The following is a 24,693-nucleotide window of genomic DNA, read 5'->3' as shown; positions in this document are numbered from 1 at the left end:
AAAGGTGCTATATTAACAAACTTTACTTACTTATTTACTTACTAAAATGTACAGTATGTTACATGTACAATAGAATGAATAAAAAATCTTTTAATTAAACTCAGACTGCTACATTCCACTGTCCCTGCAGTGTTTCCCATACATTTATTTATTTATTTGTGTCAGCTGCAACAATATCAACACTAATTTTTATTCTGAATTGATTTCTGTTTTTCTTCATACAGTATTTAAAATGGGTAAAATGTTATTCCATTGTAGAGCTGCGTACTGCACATTGATTAGCTCAGACCCTCGCCCCACTTTCTCTTGCTCTCTCTCTGTTTATCAGACTACAAATGAAACAAGACTGAGCTAGCCACCCTGCAGACCCTGTGCCTCTCCCCTCTGGTTGTCTGCTTTCTTGCCTGACTGTTGAGAAAACCCATGTTGGTGCATTCACAGAAACTCCAGTGACTTCCAGTGCCAGCTACTGACAAGCAATGTGTGAAACTAAGTCATATTAAATCAAACTATTTGCAAATATGCATGTCACAAAAAAAATGTTAATGATGCCTTGCATTAAAATGTGGCAGATGATTCACAGATCTGAGTTTCCTTGAATGCACCCTGACAACTTACACTATCTGCAAGTAGAGTTTCTCCTCCTCTCTTTTTGTTCTGTCTTTTAGTGGCTTTACAGTCACAACAATGTTAGGAATGAGGAAAAAAATCCCAGGATAGACAACGGTAAGTTGATGTACAGAACTTGCTGCTGATAGATGTTCTCAGCGCACTGATATAGATTTAAAACCAGAGTCCAGTTCTCACCTCGACACCGGCCTCGGTGCGCCAGTGTCAGTGTTTTATCTTTGCAGCGCGCCCTCTGCAGTTCACAGCCGGTCTCATAGCTCCGCCCGTCCGAGCCGCACACCGGCTTCCCCTGCGTCCGTGAGCAGATGACCCCACAGTGACTGTCTCTGTCTCCAATCAGCCACTGCAATGAGAAACACAGCAACATGTTGGCATAGCAACAGTGTAATGGATGAGAAGTTAAACTTCACCTAACACACCAGATGCATTTTAAGATTATTGAGCTTTTTCTCATTCTTTGAAAGATTGGTTTCTATTTGGCTCCTTTTCTTTCTTCCTTGTTTCCCTGTGTTTGAACAAAGGCTGCATTCAGCTGGATCTGAGACTTTGCCAAACTAATGTACAAATTGGACTCATGGGTCACTTGCCCATTTTGCTCTAACATTTCTTTAGTCCTCAAACACTTGACAGCTGCTGTCTTTTGTTGTTTGGGCTACTGTAACGAGGGCGTGAGCAGCTCCTCACTGAAGCTCAACCTAGAGGCTAATTTATCTAATTGATCTTTGGCTGAAGACAAGCTGAACCTTGATTAGGTTTCAAAGGAGCCAAACCACATTCAGAGCAATGGGAATCCTTCTCCCCTCTCCCCAGATCTTTACTCATGATCTATTAGTGAGTCGATTCTACTCTACTGTTGGAAGTCAGCCTTCTCTCTGACAGCGGTAATGGTTCTTGGCTTCGCAGCTGCCTCCAAATATATTTAGGGTCTAAAGGATTTCAGGGGAGCACGAACTTTGCCAAAAAGATGGAGTTGTGTGTTAGTGAGGAGAAAGAGTAGGTGTGCATTGAGCAGCACCAGAATCCTCTATTGTGAAAAGTGGCCCAGAAGCGTACCTGAGCCAACTCGTGTTGAAAATGTTTCAACTATGTGAAAAAGCACAAAGAGCTCTTGATTAGATCTCAATATCTCGCAAGTGATGATTAAAGTTTGTGGTTACTCAAACACCTGTTTCATAAAAGACAAAAGACTGAAAATCAGGCAGTTCTCAAGTAGGAAGCTGAAAACCTTACTCAAATATATTTTTCACCCAAGGTCTCTTAAGTAATTACCAGAGTGCCAGTTAGAGCTCTGGATCCGACACAGGAGATCTCATTAAGGGCAGGTACGGAGGGAGGAAGGTGGTGGAAAATGAAACACAGCCAGAAACAAAAGGCACAGTTTCCACCCTTCACTCGCCAACTCCTATCAGACGATCTGAGCTTTCACAATGATCCACAGTAGAAATGCATGTGCGGAGCTTGCATGTATACAAGCACAGTTTCTCTCTTTGTCAGTCCCCCACTCCGTCCTCCGACTCAAAAAAAGCTCTATTTTGAATAACATCGAAATTGTTGCTTGGAGACCGATTTTCTCAAACATATAAAGAGCAATCAGACAGACCTGAACAAAGTGTAGATGGTAATGATGCCAAACCACTGATGTCATGAATGAACTGGTGTACAACTGGATCTCATATAGAAATGAATCACTAGGAGTTTTCATCTAACGTGCTCTAAACAGATTAACTGCATGGCAGTGTGCTTTTTCCTCTGTCACTGCAGCACTGTACGTTCATCTGTGCCTTTGCATTGGTAGTATTATTATTATAAAGAAGTCAGACTGCTCCAGGAGCCATCACAGCCATACTTCCCCACAACCACTGCCAATAAAATCATACTTTAGTATCCACCAGTGACACTATTTTCCTGGACAATTTGACTTTCATAGATCAGTGGACACTTAGACTAATCACTGATAATCCGGTCTTTACTGAGGGAGTTCAGCTCAGTGTGAATACTATCTGAAAATTCTACTGTATAGTAAAACTGTTATTAGGGCATATTAAAGGGAAACTTCTGTATGTTTTTCACCTGGACCCTAATTTCCCGTGTTTTGTGTCTATGTAAGTGACTAATATAACCAATGTTTTTTTAATTGGTCTCAGGGCTCAATAATAAGGATTGCCAGATTGCCTGCGGCAAGTAAAATGCTACATCAGGCTAGTCAGTTGCTAGATCTGGGGCTTGTGAGAAAATAACAGCGAGTAAAGACAAAAAATTACAAGCTGAATCGCAAGTGAGCATTCATCTCTTAGAGTTTCTTCTCATCCATAACACTGCGTCCTTGTTCTGATTTACTTAAAGACTTAACATGACAATTAATTTGAGTATTTTTTTATTTGATTATTGCTAATTAATAATACAATTTGTATAGGGGCAAGTAAAAACTGACTTTGGCTAAGTACATTTCTGACCTACGTGCCCGACTGGATTAGGTTCAGTGTTGATAGGAGCACTGCAGATAGCAGCCACAAAACAAGCTGCAATGTAACCACACAGCACATCTGGCACTGCTAAAATACATCCACTAAAAGTGTTTGTTTTTGACCCTGACAGACTCCAATTGTTACTTTAAGTGTCTGACAACATTATGGAAAGAACTCTACCAAGAATTAAAACATTTTCTACAGCATTTTGCTTGATTTGCTCTGTTTGTTATTGTCGTCCTGCAACAGCTCTGAAATGAAGACTTCTCCTCGAGTGAGACTTGGTTAGATACAATAACAAGCAGACTGGGTGAAGCAGAAGGTAAAGAAAAATGTTATGTCTCTTTTGAGTACTCTCTGTAATGTTGTGAGACACTAATAATCTGAGCCTGTCAGTGGCAAAATCAAGCACTTTAACTTTATTTATTAAAATGGAGTCTGGTGGGATTGGCTATTGCGATTTTGGGGCTGTTTCTGGTTAAATGAAAAGAATCCTCCTCTTTAACAAAAAGGTGTTTCTCTGTAGGGAACCTTGCTATAACTTAAAATAATAATCTGAGCCTGTCAGTGGCAAAAACAAGCACCTTTAGTGGGTGTATATTGGCGATGCCCTGTTGTCCCAAATGGTTACATTGCAGCTCATTGCAACTGCAGTGTAACCAATGCATCTGCAGCGCTCTCGTTTAATACTGGACCAGTTTCAGAAGTTGTTGTCATTAGTCACTTAAACACAAAAATTAGGATCCAGGCTTAAAAATACCAAAGTTTCCTTTTAATGCATAATTTCTCCAAGCCATGCCAGGCACAGAGGTTTGAACCAAGTGCTAAGGTATAACGTTTGCCATGTTTACCAGCTTAGTTTAGCATGTTAGCATGCTAACATTTGCTGTAATTAGCACTAAACACAAAGGATAGCTGTGGGCAAAGGGAAAGCCATTAGTTTTGCAGATATTTGGTTTTGGAGAAATTCAAAATTTGACATGCTGGTAGCGCTAGATAAAAGTCAGAGCATCACTAGAGTTGATGTAATTGATCTTGAGGAGGACATGACTGGCTGTGCAAAATGTCATTGCAATTCATCCAATTACTGTCAAGATATTTCACTCAAAGCCACAACTGTGAACCTTGTGGTGGCACTAGATGGAAAGTCAGACATTTACCAAAGTCATTATAATTCATCCTGAGGGAAACATGAATGTCTGACCACAGTTTTGTGCCAATCCATCAAACAGTTTTTAAGATATTTCAGTCTGAACCAAAGTGGTGGACCAATAGACCATCCTTAGAAAATGAAGCAGACAGCCACAGCGGCAGCACGCTCTTACTACTTGAACTTTATATTCTTTGTCATATTCTGGCTAATATCTCCCTCTCTGACGACCTGGAAACGACACAGGACAGTTTAAACTTGTTACAGCACGAATTACAAATCCAAAATGTGGTGAAGAAAATGAGACACAAGTCAGAAAATAATCCATTTAAAGTCTTTTGTGGGGTGTTTTACTTTACCAATACTCGAGAGTGTCTGCCAGCGCTGACAGTTATGCTGGTCATGAACATTAATTTCTAAATCCCAGCAATTTAATCAAACACTAAGTCCAAAATTCATGAAGTGAAAAATCTGCCAACTGGTGAGCTAATATCACCTGTGTCCAATGCAAATTAACTGGTTTGGATCATTTCCTTCATATTAGTGAAGCCTTTCTCTGGCTTGTTTTAATACTGAAACTCATGAAGAGTCATTGGAAAAAATGTGGAATTATTTCACCCCATAGGCCTGATATTTAACTGTGCCTGCAAAATAGGATTTTTACAACTAGATATAACATTAGGTCGACTGTTTGGGGGTGTTTTGAGAGAAATTTTCATGGTATTTATCATGGCTGTCAGCTCAGGCAGATACACCAGTATCTAAAGAGCAATGAGAGAGAGACAAGACTTTTCCTGAAATAGAAAAAAGATACTGGAGTTTCAGTATCTTACAGATAAAATCAGGAGGTGAGGTAACAGGGTGGTCCAGAAAGTCTCCTGAAAATGGAGGATTGCAGTTTTAATCCCCACATAAAATAATGTATCTGTTAAAATATCCAAGTTCTGAGCACCGAGAGACTCTTTTGGCTGCTCCAACTCCTCCAGTGAAATGCTGATACTACTCTTACAAAAAACAAAAGAAACAAAACCTCGTATAACAAGGTGAAAGGATCTTTAAACAAATAATACCTTAGAGGATACAATGGGACACAAATCCAACTCGCCTCGCCATAACAATACATCCAGAACAAGCCAGACAGTTTAATGCGATTTCAGTTTTGGCACTGAAGCATAGTAGAAAATCTCTTGTAGGACAGCTCGGAGTAAAACTAAATCATGATGTGCCTCTTTATGAGAAAGTGCAGACAGAGAGGAAAACATAGCACATCGTTTCATTTTTAACTTGCGTGTCGTCCTCTTGGCGTCTGCGAAGGACAGGAATAATTCAGTAGTCGGAAAAAAAGCGTGCATCTGCATTGTATCTGGGTTTTCCCCCCCTGAATAACGAAGCATGTGGCCGTCTTCTTATTTCAATATACAGGTAGAGTAGAGAGCTGCCATTATAACTTTCTGTATATGAAAAGAAGTCTGTAGTTATATGTTTCCTTCACAGCAGAGGTGGTTAAAAAGACTGAGCCAAAACACTGTGGATGGAAAGCAGTTTGTGTGTGTGATGAACTGTTGAATCTGTAAATCAGTATCCAAAGCAGGCTATTCTCAAAAAGTGATTTATCTGGCCACTCATCCAGGTTAAGAGCCTCAGAGTCTGGCCTCTGCCCACAGACTGACCCGTCCTCCCCATCCCTGAGTCACAACCCTAATGGATTCAGCCCCTCTACCTCCACTGTCATAATAAAGCGTTAAATCACAGATTTTGAGACGGCATTGTCCGGTAAGTGGAAATAAACACTCCTACCAAGTCTCCCACATGTAGTCATTTCTTAGTCATACTGTCCCACCCACAGACTCGTCTCCCGTAAAGGTGAAACCAGAGACTCCAGCACGTCAGAAAAAAGTTTCCCAATTTATGGTTGGGAGTCCTTTTACTTGAGTTGTTGAAGATTAAAAAAATTAAAAGTACACTGAAGGGCACTTAAATACTGACAGGAACATTTTGACCTCTATGTTTGGCTTTTAAAGTGGAGATAGTGACCGTCCAGTGGTCTCATTTACACTGACGTGTATGTTTAAATTCATCAAGTTATTATTCAAACAAGACAAGAAACTTTGCTGAGTTTGGTTGAAATGAAGCTCAACATACATGTTAAAGTCCGTGGTTACAGTTTCCCAACAAGCACAACACACACAACAAGAAGAGAATTAATATCAGATACTCACAATTAAAAAACACTTAGCTTAGCATAGCATAGCATTAAGACTGTAACAGGGGAAGACATCTGGCCTGGTTCTATTCAAAGGGAACAAGTCCACCTCCTAGCACTGTTTATAAAGCTCACTGATTAGCAAGTTATATCTCAGTTGATTAATCCATAGAAAAACCCAAGTGTAAAATGAACAACAACTTGAGGTTTTACATGGAGTTGTGTACTGGATTATGTCTTCGAGGAAAAACACAACTTGTTTGTACACTTGGGTTTTTCTGTGGATTAAAAAAAAGTGTATATGAGGCACAGACTAGCTCGCCTGGTCAAGAAAGCACCCCATGTTTAAAGTCTGTGTCCTTGCCGCAGCAGCCACTGGTTTCATTCCAACTCATGGCCCTTTGCTGCAGGTCATCCCCTCTCTGTTCCCCCTTTACACTATATCTGTCCTATCAAATAAAGGCAAAGAGCCCCCAAAAATATCTTTAAAAAAGTGGATGTAAAGTATTATTTAGTGAGCTTTACGCCAAAAACACACCAAGCAGCGATAAACATATTTCCCCACAGTAATACATTTTTAATGCAACCGAGAGGCGTGTTCATGTGTACTAAGTAGAAAGATATTCTTTGTTATGTACATCAACGTGACACAGGAGTCACAGGACTATGTTTACTGATTGGCTAGGGTATTCTCTGAGCACAATTCACCACTAAAAGTTAAACTATCCGTTAGAGGTGCTTTATGACGGATGCTTCTACCTTGGGACTGGACCAAGCTAGCTGTTTCCTCTGTCTCCAATCTTTATGCTAAGCTAACTGGCTGTAGCTCCATATCTAAGAGACTGATATAAAAGTGCTATTTTCTCATCTGACTCTCATCAGGAAAGCAACAATGCGAAACTGTTCCTGCGGATGGCAATTTGTCAGTTACTGGTTAATCCTCATGATGAGCTGTGTAATGTACTGTATGATCATTTTAAATATTTTTTAAACCCTTGATTGCTTGTGTGTAACCATATTTGCCAAAGAACTGTTTCAAATTAAAACAAGTGGGGCAAAAACCTCTACATTAATGGGAGAAAGAGAAATCAAGCCTCCTGCAGAGAATATCTATTAGCAGACAGTAGACTATAAACCTTAATCTAATCTTATCTTCTAACTTAGGCTCTGCACTTTATCTCTGCCACCTCTCAGGTCAGATGACTCTCACACCAGTTTCTACAACAGCACTGTTTTACATGACTTCCTCACTTCAATAAATGTGCACATGGTTCACATTTGAATGCTGCCAAAATAAAGTTCACTCACACCAGCAGTAATTGACACTGAGCCTGGATCACATAGCATCTGAATAACAACTCTGTTAACCAGCAGAGACAACCAGATGAGTGAGGTTTGTCTTTTAGCACCACACAAAGTACTTTAAAGGTAATCAGCAAAGCATTTGACAACTTTCTTACACTTTCCTGCGGTTTCCAGCTCACCAAATAGTATCTGAATTGTCGTGATGTGGTAAACCCCACCCATCTGGCGGCTTAAGGAGATTAAAACAAATGCTACGAGTTATTTCCAGTTACTGTCTGAACCAGGTCTGTTTGACAGCAATCAGCTGCTTCACTATTAGCCAGGATGACGGGACCTGGCATTATCTCCTGAGGGAAAACAGCCCCTCCTGTTAGGTCAGTAATGGTTGGGTTTAGACCTGCCTGACATCCCATAATCAAAACCAAACAAACACATCTAAATTAAACAGACTAACGTGTAACAGGAGCTATTGCTGGATCTACTGAGGAACACGCGCTGCTCAAAATAACATTAATTACCTAAACCTGTGGGGAGAAACTCGCTCATGCTCCCTTCCAGCAGATCATTATGCAAAGTTTTACATCACAGTGCAACAGGCAACACATCAAAGACTCGCAAAGAATAATAACATAATGGGGCGCTGAATGCACCCCTGAGGGAATAATTTCACTTAAACAGCCGCTCAGAGGCTCTTTATTTAATTTCTAAACAGGAGAACAAGAAAAATGCATATTTTTATCCTTTATCTAAGTTTAGTATTTTTCAACCTGGACCCTATTTTCCAATGTTTTGTGTCCAAGTGACTTATGGGAACAGCAATTTTCTAAACTGGTCCAGTATTGAGCGAGACAAAACAGGCAGCAATATAACCACTCAGGGCATGTTCATACCTTCAATATACATCCATTAAAAGTGTTGTACAGACAGTAGGCTTCGTCCGTCTCCGCCTGTATCTAACGTTAAGCATAAATAGGCCCTTAGAATACTAATTTTAGCATGTTAGTGCCAAAAACAAGCACTTACAGTGTACGTACACTGATGGTGCAACCATGCCCCGAGTGGTCAGGCTGCTGCCCGCATCAGCGCTCTTGCTCAATACTGCCCCATTTTTTTTTAAATTGTTGTTCCCATTTGTCACATAGACACAAAAACATGGGAAATAGGGTCCAGCTTGGAAAATACCAAATGTACCCTTTAATGGAAAGAGAGACTGTTTAGATAATAATCCCTGAACATTGTGAGGGCTTCGTCTCCTCTGCCTGACGGCCCACCAAAGAGTCCAAAGATGAGCTGAAGGTAAAACACCAGGGGAGTTACACGATGGTTTGGTACTGATATCTTGACCGGGAAACAATGAGCAGTGAGATTCTCACATTTAACAAGCCAAATTCCCCCTACACACACAAACACACACACAATCTCTCACACACACATCTCAGCCAGACGCACACTGAGCCCTGAGCGCTCTCTCCACCACTCATAAAATAAGTGAAATGCAACCCCCATTGTGCAACAGTTACAGCATTAGCAAAGTGGTCGTTTTTTTACCATCACTGGCAGAGAATCTGTTCCAGCCCGAGCCGCAGCAGTGGAACAAGAAGAAAGAATATGATTAGGAAATAATCATTTTTATATATGCACGCTTGAAGGGCTGACAGGGGAAAAAACAGGCTGTGAGAAACGGAACAAACGTAGTAAATAAACAAATCTGTGGATTACGTCTTCAAAAGTAAATGCAATTAAATTAAACTTTCCAACTGGCTCACTGAGTGTAGGGTAGTGCTCATTTCTTTGGGATAGATTTTAAGTGTAAAAACCAACATGTAACACAATATAAACAGTACATCCCATTTTCACCTTTGTTACATGTATCCTGCTTAAGAAGGGAGCAGGCTTGTTGAAATTTAGTTTAACAACATGTTAGCTGATTTATATCCCCGATACACCAGAGCTGTGGTGACAGGAATAAGAGGAGCATGGATAAATACGAGTCCTCTGTGGGGTGCACACAACACTAATGTTGAATTTATTTAGCTTCTTTTCTTACCAACCATGTCTCACACACTGTAATGTATCGTTTAACTTTGCATTACCATGGGCTGACATTTTCAGACTCAAGATGGACAGTTCTTAAAAAAGAACCAAATTTTATGCACCACAACCAGAGATATTGTCTTTGTTATTCTTTGCATTCTTTTTTGTCAAAACCTGGCACCTACATCACCCAAAATGCAACTCTACCACCAACAGTTTGGTAAGATATCAGTTATCACGGCTCCTAACAGTAAACCCCACTGAAATAACTGTTTGTGTGTCATAGTGTTGTTCTTGCTGTGTCTATCTATTGTCTATTGTTCCAAGTGTAATTGTTTAAATGTGTCATAGTGTTGTTTTTGCTGCGTCTATCTATTGTTCAGTGTTATTGTTAGGTTGTCGGGACGTCATACTCGTCACTGTTGTTGCCGGTGTTGTTATCGTTGTTGTGTCAAACAAGTACATTGCTGTGAGAAAGAATTTCCCTTTGGGGACAAAAAAAAGTCAAATTCAAGATATCAGGGTGTGTTATGCTAGTAACAGCTAATGTAGCATCAAGCTGCGAACCTCAAGTTGAGATGAGGAACAGACTATAAATTTCCTCCAGATTGTTTTCATTTTCACTTGTACTTTTCAGCCCTAACTAACATCGACCCATCACTTGAGGCAATTTATGAGACTTTGCACATTTTACTTTAGACCCACAAAAGACTATACTGCATCCCCAAAACCTGTAAACAGACTTTGACGTTTAAAATTGGTGACATTTCCATTTAAAGGACCATGCCAGTGGTGATGCATGGTAATTGACTACAAATCACTTTCCGTTTACATCTGAGCTAACAATTGTGAAAACTATACTATTGTGTCACACAGTTTTTTATGCTTTTTACATTTCCAGCCATCCATAGGTTTAAGTCCATTTCTCTATAATATGAAAATGTATATGCAGATTCTTGATTCTCTTCCAATCATTTTTTACTCTGTCATCATTAGGCAATGTAGTGCAGACTTCTTCAATCAATCTGCCTGAAAAATGTATAATCAACAAATTTAGGCAACTTGCCTGAGTCCATTAATGGTAGAGCTGGATTTTAAAAATATGATACCAGTAAGAATACCATATCCTTTAAAGTGATACAGATACCAATAGATTGCTTCATTCAAAACCCATAAGGTAAATGAAGTGATATGTAGTATAGCCATACTTCCAAACATTTTCGTGACATCTTGGCACACAGAACTGCTAATTTCAACATCACATGGCTAACATTACATAATGGTTATTAACAGGTTTAATGACAGAGTCAAGCCGTTTTGGTGTCAATGTGAAGTTGTTGGGACCATTGAATGGCTCAGTGTGACCATTTGTTTGGAGGAGAACGGCTCCAGAGATGGCTGAAAGATGGCAGAAAGTTTGCTGACCCTGCGGGAGTTGGAACGGTCTGGGCTTAGACCCCCAAAGCAGAAAGACTTGCATGCAGGTGTTGTTTGACTGGAGAAGTTTTGAAGCTACTTGGTGCTGGCTTATTTTTGTCTGATACCAAGCCAGGCTTAATAAATATCTGTATTGTATGGAAACTAATGGAAACCAGTAGATGGCTTGAACAGTAGAAAGTACAGCACAGTGTGAGAGTTCACTACAGTATGATGCTTTACACGATTCAAACAAGGTTCAAGAGTTTATGTATCGATTTTCATACAAACAACAGAAACAACTGGATGCTTTGTATAGTAGGAGAAATGCACCCTAAAACAATATAACCAGCTTTTGAAAATGTTCAGCAAATTTGTACAGTTGAATGTGTTATAGTTTTGGAGCTAAAACCTGCAAGCCATCTAATGTGGTCCTTTGATTCAGCAACTGATGTTCTCAAGTATAGTTGTGGTAGCAGTTGCAGCTTGTTCTGAGCTAACAGTGACTCATGGTGTGCTTGAGTTTTTCTGTTTTGTTATGTGAAAGATTATATAAAGTCAGCTGTGTCTTTGGAGTGTTCATACAATTTATGAGCTGCAAAGAGAGCTGAGGTTTCAAACCTGCTGTAAGACCTTCCAGTAAGCTAACATGTTGTATTGAGGCTTATGTTGCATTTGGATGTTACTGACTGTGTTGCTGTCACTGCTAAAGCTCAAAGTTATAGTACACCAGTCCATACCCATTAGAGTTAATTTATACTTCTGGTTTGTTTTAAAATCTTACCACCAGAGCTCTTAGTTTTCATCTCCGAATAACTGTTACCGAAACATCTTAATTACTTAATAACACAAGAAAATTTGTGGTGCGTACATTTTTTAAAGAAAATTATTTGGCATCATTTTCAAGATTAGATCTAATCCGTGCTTCTCTGAAAAATTCCTGCCTTTCATGAGAGATGAATTTTCTGGGTCATATTTTTTGGAGTTATCTTTCCTGTCACAGAGTTGGTAAGGTTTTTATGAGGCTTTTACAAGTGTGAAGGAGTTTGATGTTTGCAGATGTAGAGAAACACTTGCAAGGTGAAGTTATCCAATACAAATACAGACTCCAATATCGTTGTTATTATAGAGCACAATGATCCAAATTTTTGCAGTTTTCTCATGATAGGAGCTCCATTGAGTCAAAAATCTTTTGTTGGAGAAACCCACTATAATGACAACCCTCTCCACTTTGTTTTAAAATGAGTCAATTGAAGCTCTTACCCTGACTTGATATCACAAGGGATGGTTAAATCAGATCCTGGGAACAAAAAAGAAAATGTCTGTTCTGTTTAACTAACAGGAACATGCTCCTTGACATGAATGACATCACTGCTTCTAAGAGAAAGGCTTTTGCATGCACAGATGGAGATTCATTACAAGAACTACATCTGTGTGTGTGAGACACACAGAGAGAGGGAGCTGTGTGTGCCAGCTCCACGTTAATGTGTGATGGGCTCATTATCCCCTCTGGGCACAACAACAACAAACAATCCAACAACACCAACACATACATACATATATGGCCATCTAATGTGTCCCTGTGTCATTAATCATCAGCCATTTTTTGGCAGTCACTAGCCAACAAGTGGATTCGTCAAATGGAAGCAAAGGAGAATAAATGTAAGCCAGCTACGGAAGAAACAAGTCAACGAAAGTTGTCCACCAAAGTCAGGGATGATTGTGTACTGTTACGAGCTTTTAACAGGCCGAGGTAATCACTTTTGTTCAATAATTAGCATTTAGTTTTCAGGAAATCTATAAAGCGAATGCCATCCCTCATGCTGTTTCCATTAACACACTTCACTTAACTGTGTTAAAAAAAAAAAAAAAAGTTAAGGAAACAAACAGGAATGTATGAAAAGCTGCACCCTTCTTCTTCTCCCTCCATTAAAATTTCTAATTGGCATTTGTTTTGAAAAAGAAACCTTTTTTTTTTTTAGCATTTTCAAAGTAACCCTTAAGAGCCCTTAAAATACATTTCTAGCATGTTGTGAGCGCTAAAGGAGCTGGACAGCTTTCACACAGGAGGTGCTAAGTGTGCGTGCCTTCGCAGCAGGAGGGTGGGGATTGTGCTTAAAACATTCAAGGGTAGTCCCTACCCCACCATTTCTTTTCATTTTTTTGTAATTACTGTTATTTTTCAGCCAGTTAAGATTTTGCAAAGTAGTTTTTTTAAGTTTTGTTTTCTTTCGTTTCTTCTACTCCTGCTGAATCTACAAAGAAATGACAGATGCAAAGAACTGAGCCTCTGTAACTTAATCAAAACAAACAGAGTTATCCACAAACGTAAAGGCAGCATTTTAGACGGCTTTTACAATTCATGCACTGAAATCTTCAGAGCAGAAATATTGTTTGTCAGCTCTGTAGTGGATACTGGCCAGTTCTGGCCTCCCTGTCATCCGTTAATCCCTGATTATGGACACCTTGGAAGGGCATTATCCAGCTAATACCATGGTCACTTGCCAAAAAAATAAATAATTTGAGACTGTTCTTTAGTATTTCTATGTGCTTTGCAATCAAAATCTAAAGTTTCCCAGGTAACACCCGAAGGTTTGACTAATACCTGGAACAATCATTACCATCCTGTAAGGTTTTCAGTGTAATAGAGACATTGCTCACTACTAAACAGGACAAACTGGGAGATATTTCCAGTCAGCTTAGCTCACAGAACCACCAAAGTTATGCTAGCAAGATTCAAAGTCAGTAACACTGCGTACAGTTGATAAACAGTAACTGTTATTTAATAGTGTGTTTAACAACAACACAAACTAGCTATCCAGCCATGTCATTGTCATCAAATGAATATCAAGATTTTTATGGACAATCGATGCATCATTTATAACGTTACTGTAGGTCACAGCATAAAGTGGCAAGTTAAATAGCCAACAGGATAAACAATATCACATTATACTGAGGTAATGAAGGCGACATGTATTGGGGATTATTGGCCTCCCTGCAGCCAATATGACTCAAGTATTCACCAGACATTGGTGTAAGCTTTCTCAATTTGTACCATTCTTGTTAAACCTGAATTAACAGATTTTTTTGGCCACTTGGAGGTAGCAGAAACAAGCTGTTAACATGACAATTATATATTGTAAAACTATAAGTTGATACTATTGAACATGTTAACAAACAGTTGCTTATTTACACATCAGCAGGGAGGCACAGTGCACCGTGAGCATTAATTTGGAGTTGGGTCTTTGGTCACCTGCTGAGTATAAATCCAATACTCATTCTGTTTTTGGTCTTCACTAACTCCTGAGGGAAATATATCTGGCTCTTTAGCTGCTATATGTTCCATAGTGTTCACTGGCTAGTTGCTAACTGTGTATGTGCACTAGGCAGGTAGCACCTATCCACTGCATCTGGAGACAGTGCTGATTAGGCAGTGAGACTGAACCTAAACTGAAGTCAGGGATCAGAAAATCAAAACATGAGGTGAAAGACACAAAAATAATTTGTAAAGCTGAGAGGAACTGCAGAGTTGGGTGATAATTCTTGGTGGGTTTATTACGACAAGCGACCCCTTTCACATGACACATCTTAGCAGCTTTAATGTATTGTTATTCATGTATGGTTATAACTTACAGTACATTTAATACATCTGATAAACACATGATAAAAACAATTTCACACCATGCTGAAATCGGATTTCCTCTTTAGATGATGCTCAGGAGATTAAATATGACATTAACTAGGAGGATGACTTCCTTATTTTTCTTTTGAAGTGGTGGAAAGTAATCAAAATGAAAGTGTGAGTGAGGGGGAGAGGGAGGTGTTCCTCCTCCTTTAGAAATGGCTCTAAATCTGATTAACAGCATTCCTTATTTGTCACTAATGCTACATTCTGGCTACAGAACAGTCAGCTGTGTCTGCTGTTCCCAGGAAGTCTGTGTGTGTGTGTGTGTGTGTGTGTGTGTGTGTGTGTGTCATCATACATTTCAATAGAATTCTCACCACCATTGCATACTTAAACTGAGACCACACACTTGTTGGTATCAAAGGAAACAATTAAAAAGTGGCAGAGCAGAGGCTAATCTGCTGAGCTAGATATATAGGAAAGAGGAAGTGTTTCTGCCGTCTTTATAATCTTAAGAATTACAGAGAGCCGTAACTCTTTCAACAGGCGGCATTCATCTCAAACAAGAGCCTGTGCGTGTCGCTAACACACTGAAATTACATAGAGTTCCCATAGTAGACTAGACACTTATTTGAATGCAAATGCATCCCATAAACCACAACTATCAGGAGGATCTGCAGAGAAAATGAGAGGCTGAGTGAAGTTGCGCTGATCCGTGCGTGGAGCTCACTGGCCTGAAATCACAGAGCTGGACGTTGACTGCGTTTCATTACACTGATTAGAAAGCCCCGAAATTGAGCATGAAATGCATTTGCTGATTACGCAGTTATCAGAGGGAATTGACATATGTAAGCAATTTGATTGGTCGCTGGTGGAGTCGCCCTTAAAGCCATCTGTCAGCATCCTATGAAATATAAGTGGAGCCTAGGTGTCTAGTCATGTGTGTAGTTGGCTTGTGAACCTTAAGCTTTACCAAAGTATTCACTTGTAATTTAATTTCTTTGCGTGCCCTATTTCCCTCAACTTGTCCCATTTATTCTAATTCAATTAGCTCCTTTCACATTTTCCAGAATGTCTCTTTACAACTCCAAGAGAATAGATGGGATGTTTCTGAACTTAGTTTTTCTTTTAAGAGACTTCTCCCTGTATTATTGTATGATGCTGGGACAAAATATTGCACCAACAAGACTTATGTTCTAGCGGCTCTGTGAAGCTGTAATGCTCATTTTAAGCAAAACAAAGTTTTTCAAAAAGACCATGAATGTCTGAACCAAACCGCATGGTATTCCATCCAACAGCTGTCAACACTAGGGCTGTACCCGACTTTGAATTATGTCAGTTCATTCAGATTTGGCTGTTCAATCCAAATACTCCACTATTTGTTCCTTTTTTTCTGAACAGGGTTCAGCTGGATGTACAGGGTGACAGCAGTGTTCACGTAATATAGTAAGCAAGTCAAGTTAGCCCTTCCAGCTAATGCGTGCTAACTACATTAACCATGGATTGAGAATGTGCAACAACATTTTTTGTAGACACTGGAAACCACACAATAGCCAGAGACTGTCGTATTAAGTTGCTGTAAGCTGTAAATTCACCATTTCTAAGGAGAAGTCAGAAGATAACTTTATCTCAAGCCTGACCGGGCAAAGCCTCTCCTCCTCTGGGCAGGTGCCTCCATCTCACAAAGACCATAGGTCTGGGTCTGCAGCTGCCTGTCCCAGAAAGCAGCTTGAAAGCAAGGAGCTCTCACTCTATGGCTAAATCTGGGGACCGAAACATCCTCAGAAGTCCACTGCACGCTGACTAACAAAGAGAAATAGAGACTGCTCAACTTGAAGAATCTCAGTCGACTGAGGGGTCCCAGACTGATGATTCAAATCTTCAAAATTCAGAGAGCAGCCCTAGTCAAGACATTTCACTCCAATCCACAAATGTCAATCTAATGATGGTGCTAGAAAAAAAAAGTTACCAAAGTCATCAGGATTCATCCTCTGGCCACCGTTAAAGTCTGTATTGAAATTTGAAAGATATTTCAGTGGATAAGTAGAGATTTTTGACCTGTTGGTGGCACTGGATGGAAAGTCAGAAGGTCACCAAAGTCAATAGGCTTCATCATCTGGGGACCATGAATGTCTTTACCAAATGCCATGGCAATCCATCCAGTGGCTTACTGACATTTAATAAATTCACATACCTTAAAGGTTAATTACCCAGAACCAAGGGGTATCAGAAAGTCTCCAGTCAAATGATACATGCATTCGATCTTTCTTGTACTCAGATCTAGAAAAAAGACTATTTGTATGGTTTTAGTCACTGTCAATCACTGCAGGGGTTCTACAATTGAATGCAACTGCAAATGTAGCTACAACCCATGCAGCCCTAGGTGTGGTGAAGTTGAGCATTGAATTCAGTGTGCCAAGATGCCACCAAAATGTCCAAAGGTATGGCAACATGCTTGTGGCGTATGGTGGCATTTATACAACTGAATGCTTCCATTCACATGATGGGTATTAAATGAAGTACTTTGTTAATATAGATATCAATTTAACGTTACTGGCATTGGTACTGGTATTATAATTTTTTAAACAATACCCAGCGCTATCACCATTGCCATCCTAAAGCCAGCATGGTTATAAAGGTCTGGCTCATTATCGTCTTTTTTTACCATTAATATTTGACATACAGTAAATGTCGTTAAACAGTTTGTGGCCATTTAGCGGCATGATGTTTCACAGTACAACACATTGGTCCAGAGTGTGATACCTCATACTACCAACCAACTACCCAGACTTCCATGTGTGAGTAATCCCCAACAGATGGTTTCTATTTAGTTAGTTTATCATGATCTTTTGTTCAGCTTTGCCTTAATAAAAACTTAGTCTCTTGGACAAGTGAGTAATTGTAAATATTCACAGTCATCAGAGGACAAACCATGATGCTTATGATGACCTCCAAACATTCCTCTAGCACTATTAGTGGGTCTTAACTTGCACAACAAATACATAATATCTAACAGGATAAGTCATTTTAATTTTGGACACCAGTCTGAGACCAAAATGTCATTTTCATACAAAACATATTAAATATCAATCACCACATTCGCTTACTTTACTGTGGATAGTCTTAATTCAACAAGACTGAATATTAATGTTTGGTGACCACTTGATGTTTCCTGTGGACTGGCCAAAATTTCAACCTCTGCACAAGAAACGTCAAACTAAAATGTGTGAAATTTCCTCTACTGTAACTTTATACACAAGAAACATGGTTCCATGGATCTCGGGGGATAAACAATACAACTTTATTAATACTATGGCTGTTTTTCTAGCACTACTATTACACTATAATTTCCATATTCACACACAGTATTGTATAAATATAATCGGCTGGTCGTGGAGCACATTCATTATCCTCAGAGCTCCATTCTAAGCGAGAACAGCAATGCCCTAAAAACATCAAAATGATGCATATGTATGCTGTTGTGTCAGTATTCAAAATCTCACCACCGTACAACATAATAACCCAAAACCACAAGCTTCATCACCAGTAACTGTTTTTAGGGATTGTCCTTTAAGTGCTTAATCAGAAACTGCTGCTGAACAAAAAGTCAGGACAGTTTTTAATCTGAGAGGTTTGTATTTCATGACTTCTCTTCACAGAGGATGGTGATGCCAAACTATGACCTTATCGCTTTGCCAAGAATGTTTTTCTTGAGAAATGTGCACTGCGCAACAGCTCGTCTTCTATGCATCATAGTGGTTTATGTTTGAGGAACAAACATTTCACTCTGACCTTCTTAATCTCTCTCTATACTGTTTAATACAGGCAACATATCCTAAGAACAGGTATCCTTCCAATTGATTGGTCACACACATGCTCCAACTCAAAACATAATTTAATTTTTTAAGTTTATGGTTAATTTATTTCTTGTCTATTTCTTCAGCATACTCATCATTTTAATCAAAGCCCTCTGAATTGACTTTTTAAAAATGCGTTTGATTTTGTCTTCCTTGACAAAATGTTGAAACAGTTTCCAGTTTGTAAAAGTATGAACCCAGTACAGTCTGATATAAATACTAAATCTCCAGCAAAAGCACAACTTTGGATATTTCTTTGACTCTTTTTATCATTTTGCTATTTACTTTGGTGTAGCGTCAACTTTTTCTTAACCTGCCTCATCTGCTTCATCTTTAATTCCTGATTTCTTTCATTTCCCAAAATGCTCTTTGACATACCCCGTTCTCATTCCCAGAGCATCATATACGGCAGCCTGGTCAGTGGCCCTTAGCTTCTGTTACTGATGCCCAAGGCACCTTACAGCATCTGTATGAGACATACCGGGTTTTCAACTAACAGCAGATATACATGGGGCCTGGACATGGCGTGTCACATGGGCGGAGCAGGCGAGGTCTTTTACCTGCTACCTGATTTCGCAGTGTGTGGTTGGTGCCAGTTTCATTGCATGTATACTGAGTTTTGCCAAGTAATAGTACATTTGTTATGGAAGGATTGGAAACATATAGACCAGTGGTTCCCAACTGGTGGGTCATGGGTCCATTTTGAATGGACAGCAAGTGACTTAGGAATATGTCAAATTTGTAAAAACCACACTTTATTTTAAAGTACAGTGAATCTCTGGCGCATAGCTTTTATTTTGAAGTGCCATTTCCTGCTGTAGAGTACTTGATGGATGGACAGCTTCTTGACAGAGACAGCAAACTAGCTTGACGACATGGCCAAACGCAAGTATGACACTGAATATATTGTGTGGACCCTGACCTAATGACAAAGGAGAAATCTGGACCCCATGGCTGGACCAGTAGGGAATCACTGCTATAGACTATATTAACTGGTATTGAAATAATGAACTTGATTGTTTGAACAACACGGTGCATTGATTTGATTGATACATTTCAATGTGAAATGTAAAAGCACTCACAAGGTTGCTCTGCTTCTTCACATTGCCTCTGGTACAATGAGGTATTAATGTGAATTGTTTTTAAACAGATTATATGCGTTTTTTACACAGTTCTGTGTAGTTTTTATCAGCTGGAGTGGCATAGAGCTTTGGGTAGAGAAGAAGAAATAGACCAGTCGCGTAAAAAAACTGAAGGGCAATGTGGTTCCCCGTGCAGGCAAGCACATCTTCCGTGGTCTTTGTAACAGCTTTAGTTGATTATAATGGATGCGTGTTGCGCCGTGTCCTTGTCCCATGTATTTCAGCTGTAACTCCAATGAAATCCTGTCTGCGGCGATAACACAGTATAAAGAGCAAGAACGTCTGAGTAGGGTGGGAAGGAGATGGGGTTCATGGGTCAAACACACACCGGACTTTCATCGAGGAGAATGGTGTTGGTGTCCCATGTGAAACTAAAAGTCAACTTAAGTTTTTTTTAGCCATCAAGTAACATACTCGTTGAGTTACTGTAACAAACTTAGTTATTTTAACCCAGACCAGGATCGTTAGCCTTCACCAAGTAGATGCCTAAAGTAGTTTTGGTGGCAAATCCTACATTTCCTGTGAAGAATTAAGTTTATTTTAAAAAAGACACTGTAGCATGTAAATAGTGGATACTGACATGAAAACTGACACATCCAGAACTGACGCTAGAGGTGTACCTCGTGGGTCTTAGTTTGAAGAGTAGGGGCCACTGACCAAAGTGTAGTGTTTGATTTTTCATTTAAAAAAATGCACTGTATTCAGTAACAGTGCTTTTCTCCACATCAGTGAAAATGACGAACTTATAAAGAGTCAATAGATACTGACACAAAACCTAAAATATGAATTTGACCTGTAAGTATTAAACTTCCTGTCAATATCTGCTGTTTTCATGTTAGTTTTCTTTCTCACTTTCTTTCTCAAAGAGTCCAGCCCCTGACATCCATTCCTTTAAGCACTGTCAGCATAATGAAGTCATTGGCTGACCATACAACAATCACACACACAGGCACCTGCACCCATACGTAGCATGCATCAACAAACACACACATGCAGACCACTCACACCTGCACTGTGATCTACCTCACACCAATAAAAAGGCTTTCCTGCTTTTGAACTGGGGCTGTACTTTCCCAAGCTGAAGGTATGCAGTCTTGGCTGCCTCGCCACTCAAGCCAGGCTGTTTATGTTTGTTTTTCAATGAGTTTATGAGTCTTCACTGATGCCGTCACCAAAGTATGCAGGTCGACGGCTCATCTTATCCCATCCCTGGCCCTTACAGGTTGATTCGATGAAGAGGGGATTAAGGTTAGATGGGTAAGAGTGGATGACGTCCTCATTTGTTAGCCCTAATTTCTGAATACCCCTGGGAAGCAGATCCTTGCCTGCCCACCACCTGCCTTGTTAGGGAGATCACCCCCGGTACTAAGGACCAGAAAATCTGCAAAATATCTAGTTTCAGTCATTAGGAAGTGAACTTTAATCCTTTTAGACTGTAAAAAAAAGCATAATATCACATCAAGATGTATAAAAACCTGAGATCATAAAGGTGGCTTTCCCTTTTCGTGCCTTCCCCCCACTGTTACTGCCTTCAGGTTAAACTAAATAATAGACTGGGACTTTGATTTGGCAGTTTATGCAGAGACTGTGTTGCACTACCATCATAGGAAAATGTGTGATCACCATCCTTAACTATCATCACACGTCCTTATCATGTGAGTGGTGCTGCCCTCCCTCGGGCCGATGAACAAATTGCTAAAACAATAAAGGAGACATCAAAGTTTCTCTCAAGACTGAGGAGGGACTGGGCGAGACAAATTTATCTTAGCTGCACAAACAGCCACGATCACAAGTCAAAGGGGTCAAACTGTCTGAAGCTTTGTTAGTGTCCCGATCACGCGCATTGTGAGAAATGTTGGACGTGTGCACTCATTGCATCATGGAGCCTCTGGGGAAATGAGGAAGGAGCAGTGCTATGCAGTGAAGTTAGCTTTAACCCCCTGATATCAATGTGGAAAGTGGGGGTGTGAATTATGGTATTACAGCAGCTGTGAGCAATGTTAAAAGTATCTAATATGGTGTGAGTGGGGGTGAGCAGCAGGCCAAGTGTGACTGGATTTAGCCTGGAGGAGGATGAAGTGGATGCGGAAAGAGTGTTTAATTTTAATGACGTAAAGCTGATAAAGATGCTTCGATTGTTAAACGATCTTTGAACACGTTTTCAACCTTATATTCCTACACTGCAGAAAAGCTTTTGTCTCTAAAGTGTCAACTTTTCAAAGACTAAGCAGCAGCCTTGTTTTCAATTTGACATCACCCTGTGTTTTGGAGTTTATCCAGCGTGGTTTTGAAAGGGTTTCTTAAGGCCGAGCGCCATAGAGTTTCTCAGCCTGCAGAGGAGCATGAAATCCTTTTAAAGTCAGAACAAGAAGACAGAAGAACGGCAGTTTGGGAAAGTTGAGCACAGACAGATTGTCAGTCACAGAAAAGTCTGATGAGTCACCTTTCTTCGGATACTCTGTAAACATCCTAGCACTTGTTGTATAATCTCATGTGGCTAACCACAGATCTGCCCCCTGAATCTGCCACAAAACACAAACACTAAAGTCACTTGTGTTACAGTAAAACCTGCCAATCCACTTTTTTTCCATGCTCATTCCAGTAGGAAAACAGTTATCTAGTGACTTACAAAAAATGATTACGCAAAGTATAATTCTCTTTCCGTAGAGCCGCCTTGACCACTGAGTCTTGTGTAGCGAGGAGGGGGGTGTTTCAAAGACATTGTGAAATAGTTCCAATATGTGAGTATCACATTTTCACCCACCCCTCTGACCACAAATATTACACAGCATCTATGAACTGAAACAATGCTGCTCTCCATCACTTATTCCCCCCTCTGCCTGAACAGTGCCATGGGTAAAAGATTCAACAAGAAGGAACAAGTAAAGCAGTGTGTGTGTGAGGGGACAGACATGACAGTGACAACGATCTGTCCTAGAAAAGAAGGTGTAAGAGCAGGGATGCTGTGGTGAAGGAAACTCTGCTTAGTGATCACAGCTAACAGAATAATCTTTAAAAACAGCCTGTTTTTGTGTCTTACACTCTGACTGCAGCATCATATGTTAAATTTCCTAAAAAAAAAAAGTACACACATTGGGGTTTGGTGGCTTTAAGCATCGCTCACACACCTGGATCGAGACAGATCAAGACTATTTTCTTTCTCTTATGACTAATGAAAATTTTAGGAACAAGCCTCAAAATGACAGCCTTCAAGACCCAAAGTGTCTTTTTGTGAAAGAGTAAAGCAGCTGATCACTGAGTAAACCATTGTAGTTCAGCACAGAGACACCTTTTCCCAAAAATAAATAAAACACAGGCCTTGAAAAGTCTTGGAAGTTGGTTAAATATGAACAAACTGAATTGTAAATACCACTTATCATTCATGACTTACTGCAGCAGCAGCATGATTTATTTACTTGACAAGATAAACAGTAATAATTTGGTATTTAATTTGGATATAGGCCGAATTTATGTATGTTTCACCCCTCACAACATGTCATCTGGAGTCCTTGATTTACTCTTTGGACAGTCCTTGAATTTGACACCGGTTGTTGACTTTATTGATTGCTTTGCAGGACTATTTTCTCTGACGTATACCCTTCGGTTTTCACCTGGTCTGCGCAAAAACGCAGTTGTGAATCGCATAATACATCTCAGCACCCTGTTTCCAACAATATGTATAGGCTAAGATTTAAATTCAAGTCCAATTAATTTAACAAAGCGATTAATCATGCCCTTTAAAAACGATATAGCACGTTTATAGTTAATGTATTTTCTGATGGAAGGTTAAATATAAAGCGCCAATGTTGTAATCTGGTAAATTACGCGCTATAGTCACGCAGTATTTACACTTAGTACACCATATAGCAATGCCACTTTTAATCCAAGTACTATCCTGTATCTAAAAGACACTCAGGTATGCACTCACCCGTGAGCCAGGCTTCTGTGCGGAGACTTGAGGCAGGTAACAGAGAAACAGAGGCGCCAACAAGTGAGATAAGGTGAAGAGAAGCAAACGTGACAATAACATAATTGATGGTCGTTGAGCGTAGAGCGGAGCAGCGAGCGGCAGGTAGTCTCTGTGTGTGTCCGACTGTCACACTGATGATCAACAGGTCCAAAGGATTAATAATAACACGCTCCAAAAACACTCCTTCACTCTCTCCAATCTACTCTCCTGTTAGTTATCTTCCTTTGTCTACTTGTCCAGTAACTATTCACATAGTGCCGCGCGTCGGGAGAGAAGTCATGAGTCAGCGGTGACCATGGTGATCGGGGTTTATCCACTGCCGGAGGATCAGCTGTTCATCGCGGCTTCCACAGGTTGAGTCACGCTCGTATCCATTGCAACTTCATTTAAAAAGCAAAGGAGGGAGACGCAGCGCTGACTGACACCCCAGCTGTCCAATAGCAGGTAAGGGATGGCGTTAAAGGCCACGCCCACTGTTAACCAGTCCAAGAGCTGTTGTGGTCAGTCAGTCAGGAGACTCAGCAGCTGCAGGGACATTCAGTGAATTATCATCAGTCTTTGAGAGCAGGGACAATGGCAGAGCAATTGTGAAGTCAAATTTTAGGTTCTCGTCCCCATTCAGAGACATATAATGCTCTATAATGGAGCAGTATCCTGCTGCTGTGACATTTAGCCTGTGTACTTGGCTTACAATAGAAAACATCTATTGAGGAAAGTCAATAGCTGTCACAAGCTCTGCATGGGGTCAGCCTGTGTTTGTAGTGTGTGTGTGTGTGTGTGTGTGTGTGTGTGTGTGTGTGTATGCGCCACTTAATCACTAATTATTGTTCATGATTTCACTTATTTGTAGAGTAAACCTCAGTTTCTTGAAGAGTGTGTTGACTGATAGATAACTA

The 24,693-nt window shown here is 40.0% G+C and overlaps 1 protein-coding gene across 5 annotated transcripts in view; it reads right to left on the bottom strand.

Annotated features, from left to right (window-relative positions):
• The window catches only part of smoc1 (SPARC related modular calcium binding 1), a 68,411-nt gene extending 44,253 nt beyond the window's left edge, over window positions 1-24,158 (bottom strand). For all 5 annotated transcript variants that reach the window (XM_033642340.2, XM_033642339.2, XM_033642337.2 and 2 more), the window contains exons 1-2: window positions 23,756-24,158; window positions 808-973 (exon numbers count right to left, since the gene is read on the bottom strand). In XM_033642340.2, the coding sequence (XP_033498231.1) occupies window positions 808-973; window positions 23,756-23,857 (268 nt within the window). In that variant the 5' untranslated portion in view covers window positions 23,858-24,158. The remainder of the gene's footprint in view (window positions 1-807; window positions 974-23,755) is intronic.
• Window positions 24,159-24,693: the final 535 nt, after the last annotated feature.

The sequence above is a fragment of the Epinephelus lanceolatus genome, chromosome 15 (assembly GCF_041903045.1).
Source record: "Epinephelus lanceolatus isolate andai-2023 chromosome 15, ASM4190304v1, whole genome shotgun sequence".
NCBI classification, from domain to species: Eukaryota; Metazoa; Chordata; class Actinopteri; order Perciformes; family Serranidae; genus Epinephelus; species Epinephelus lanceolatus.
This window is presented reverse-complemented; position numbering and strand designations above follow the sequence as displayed.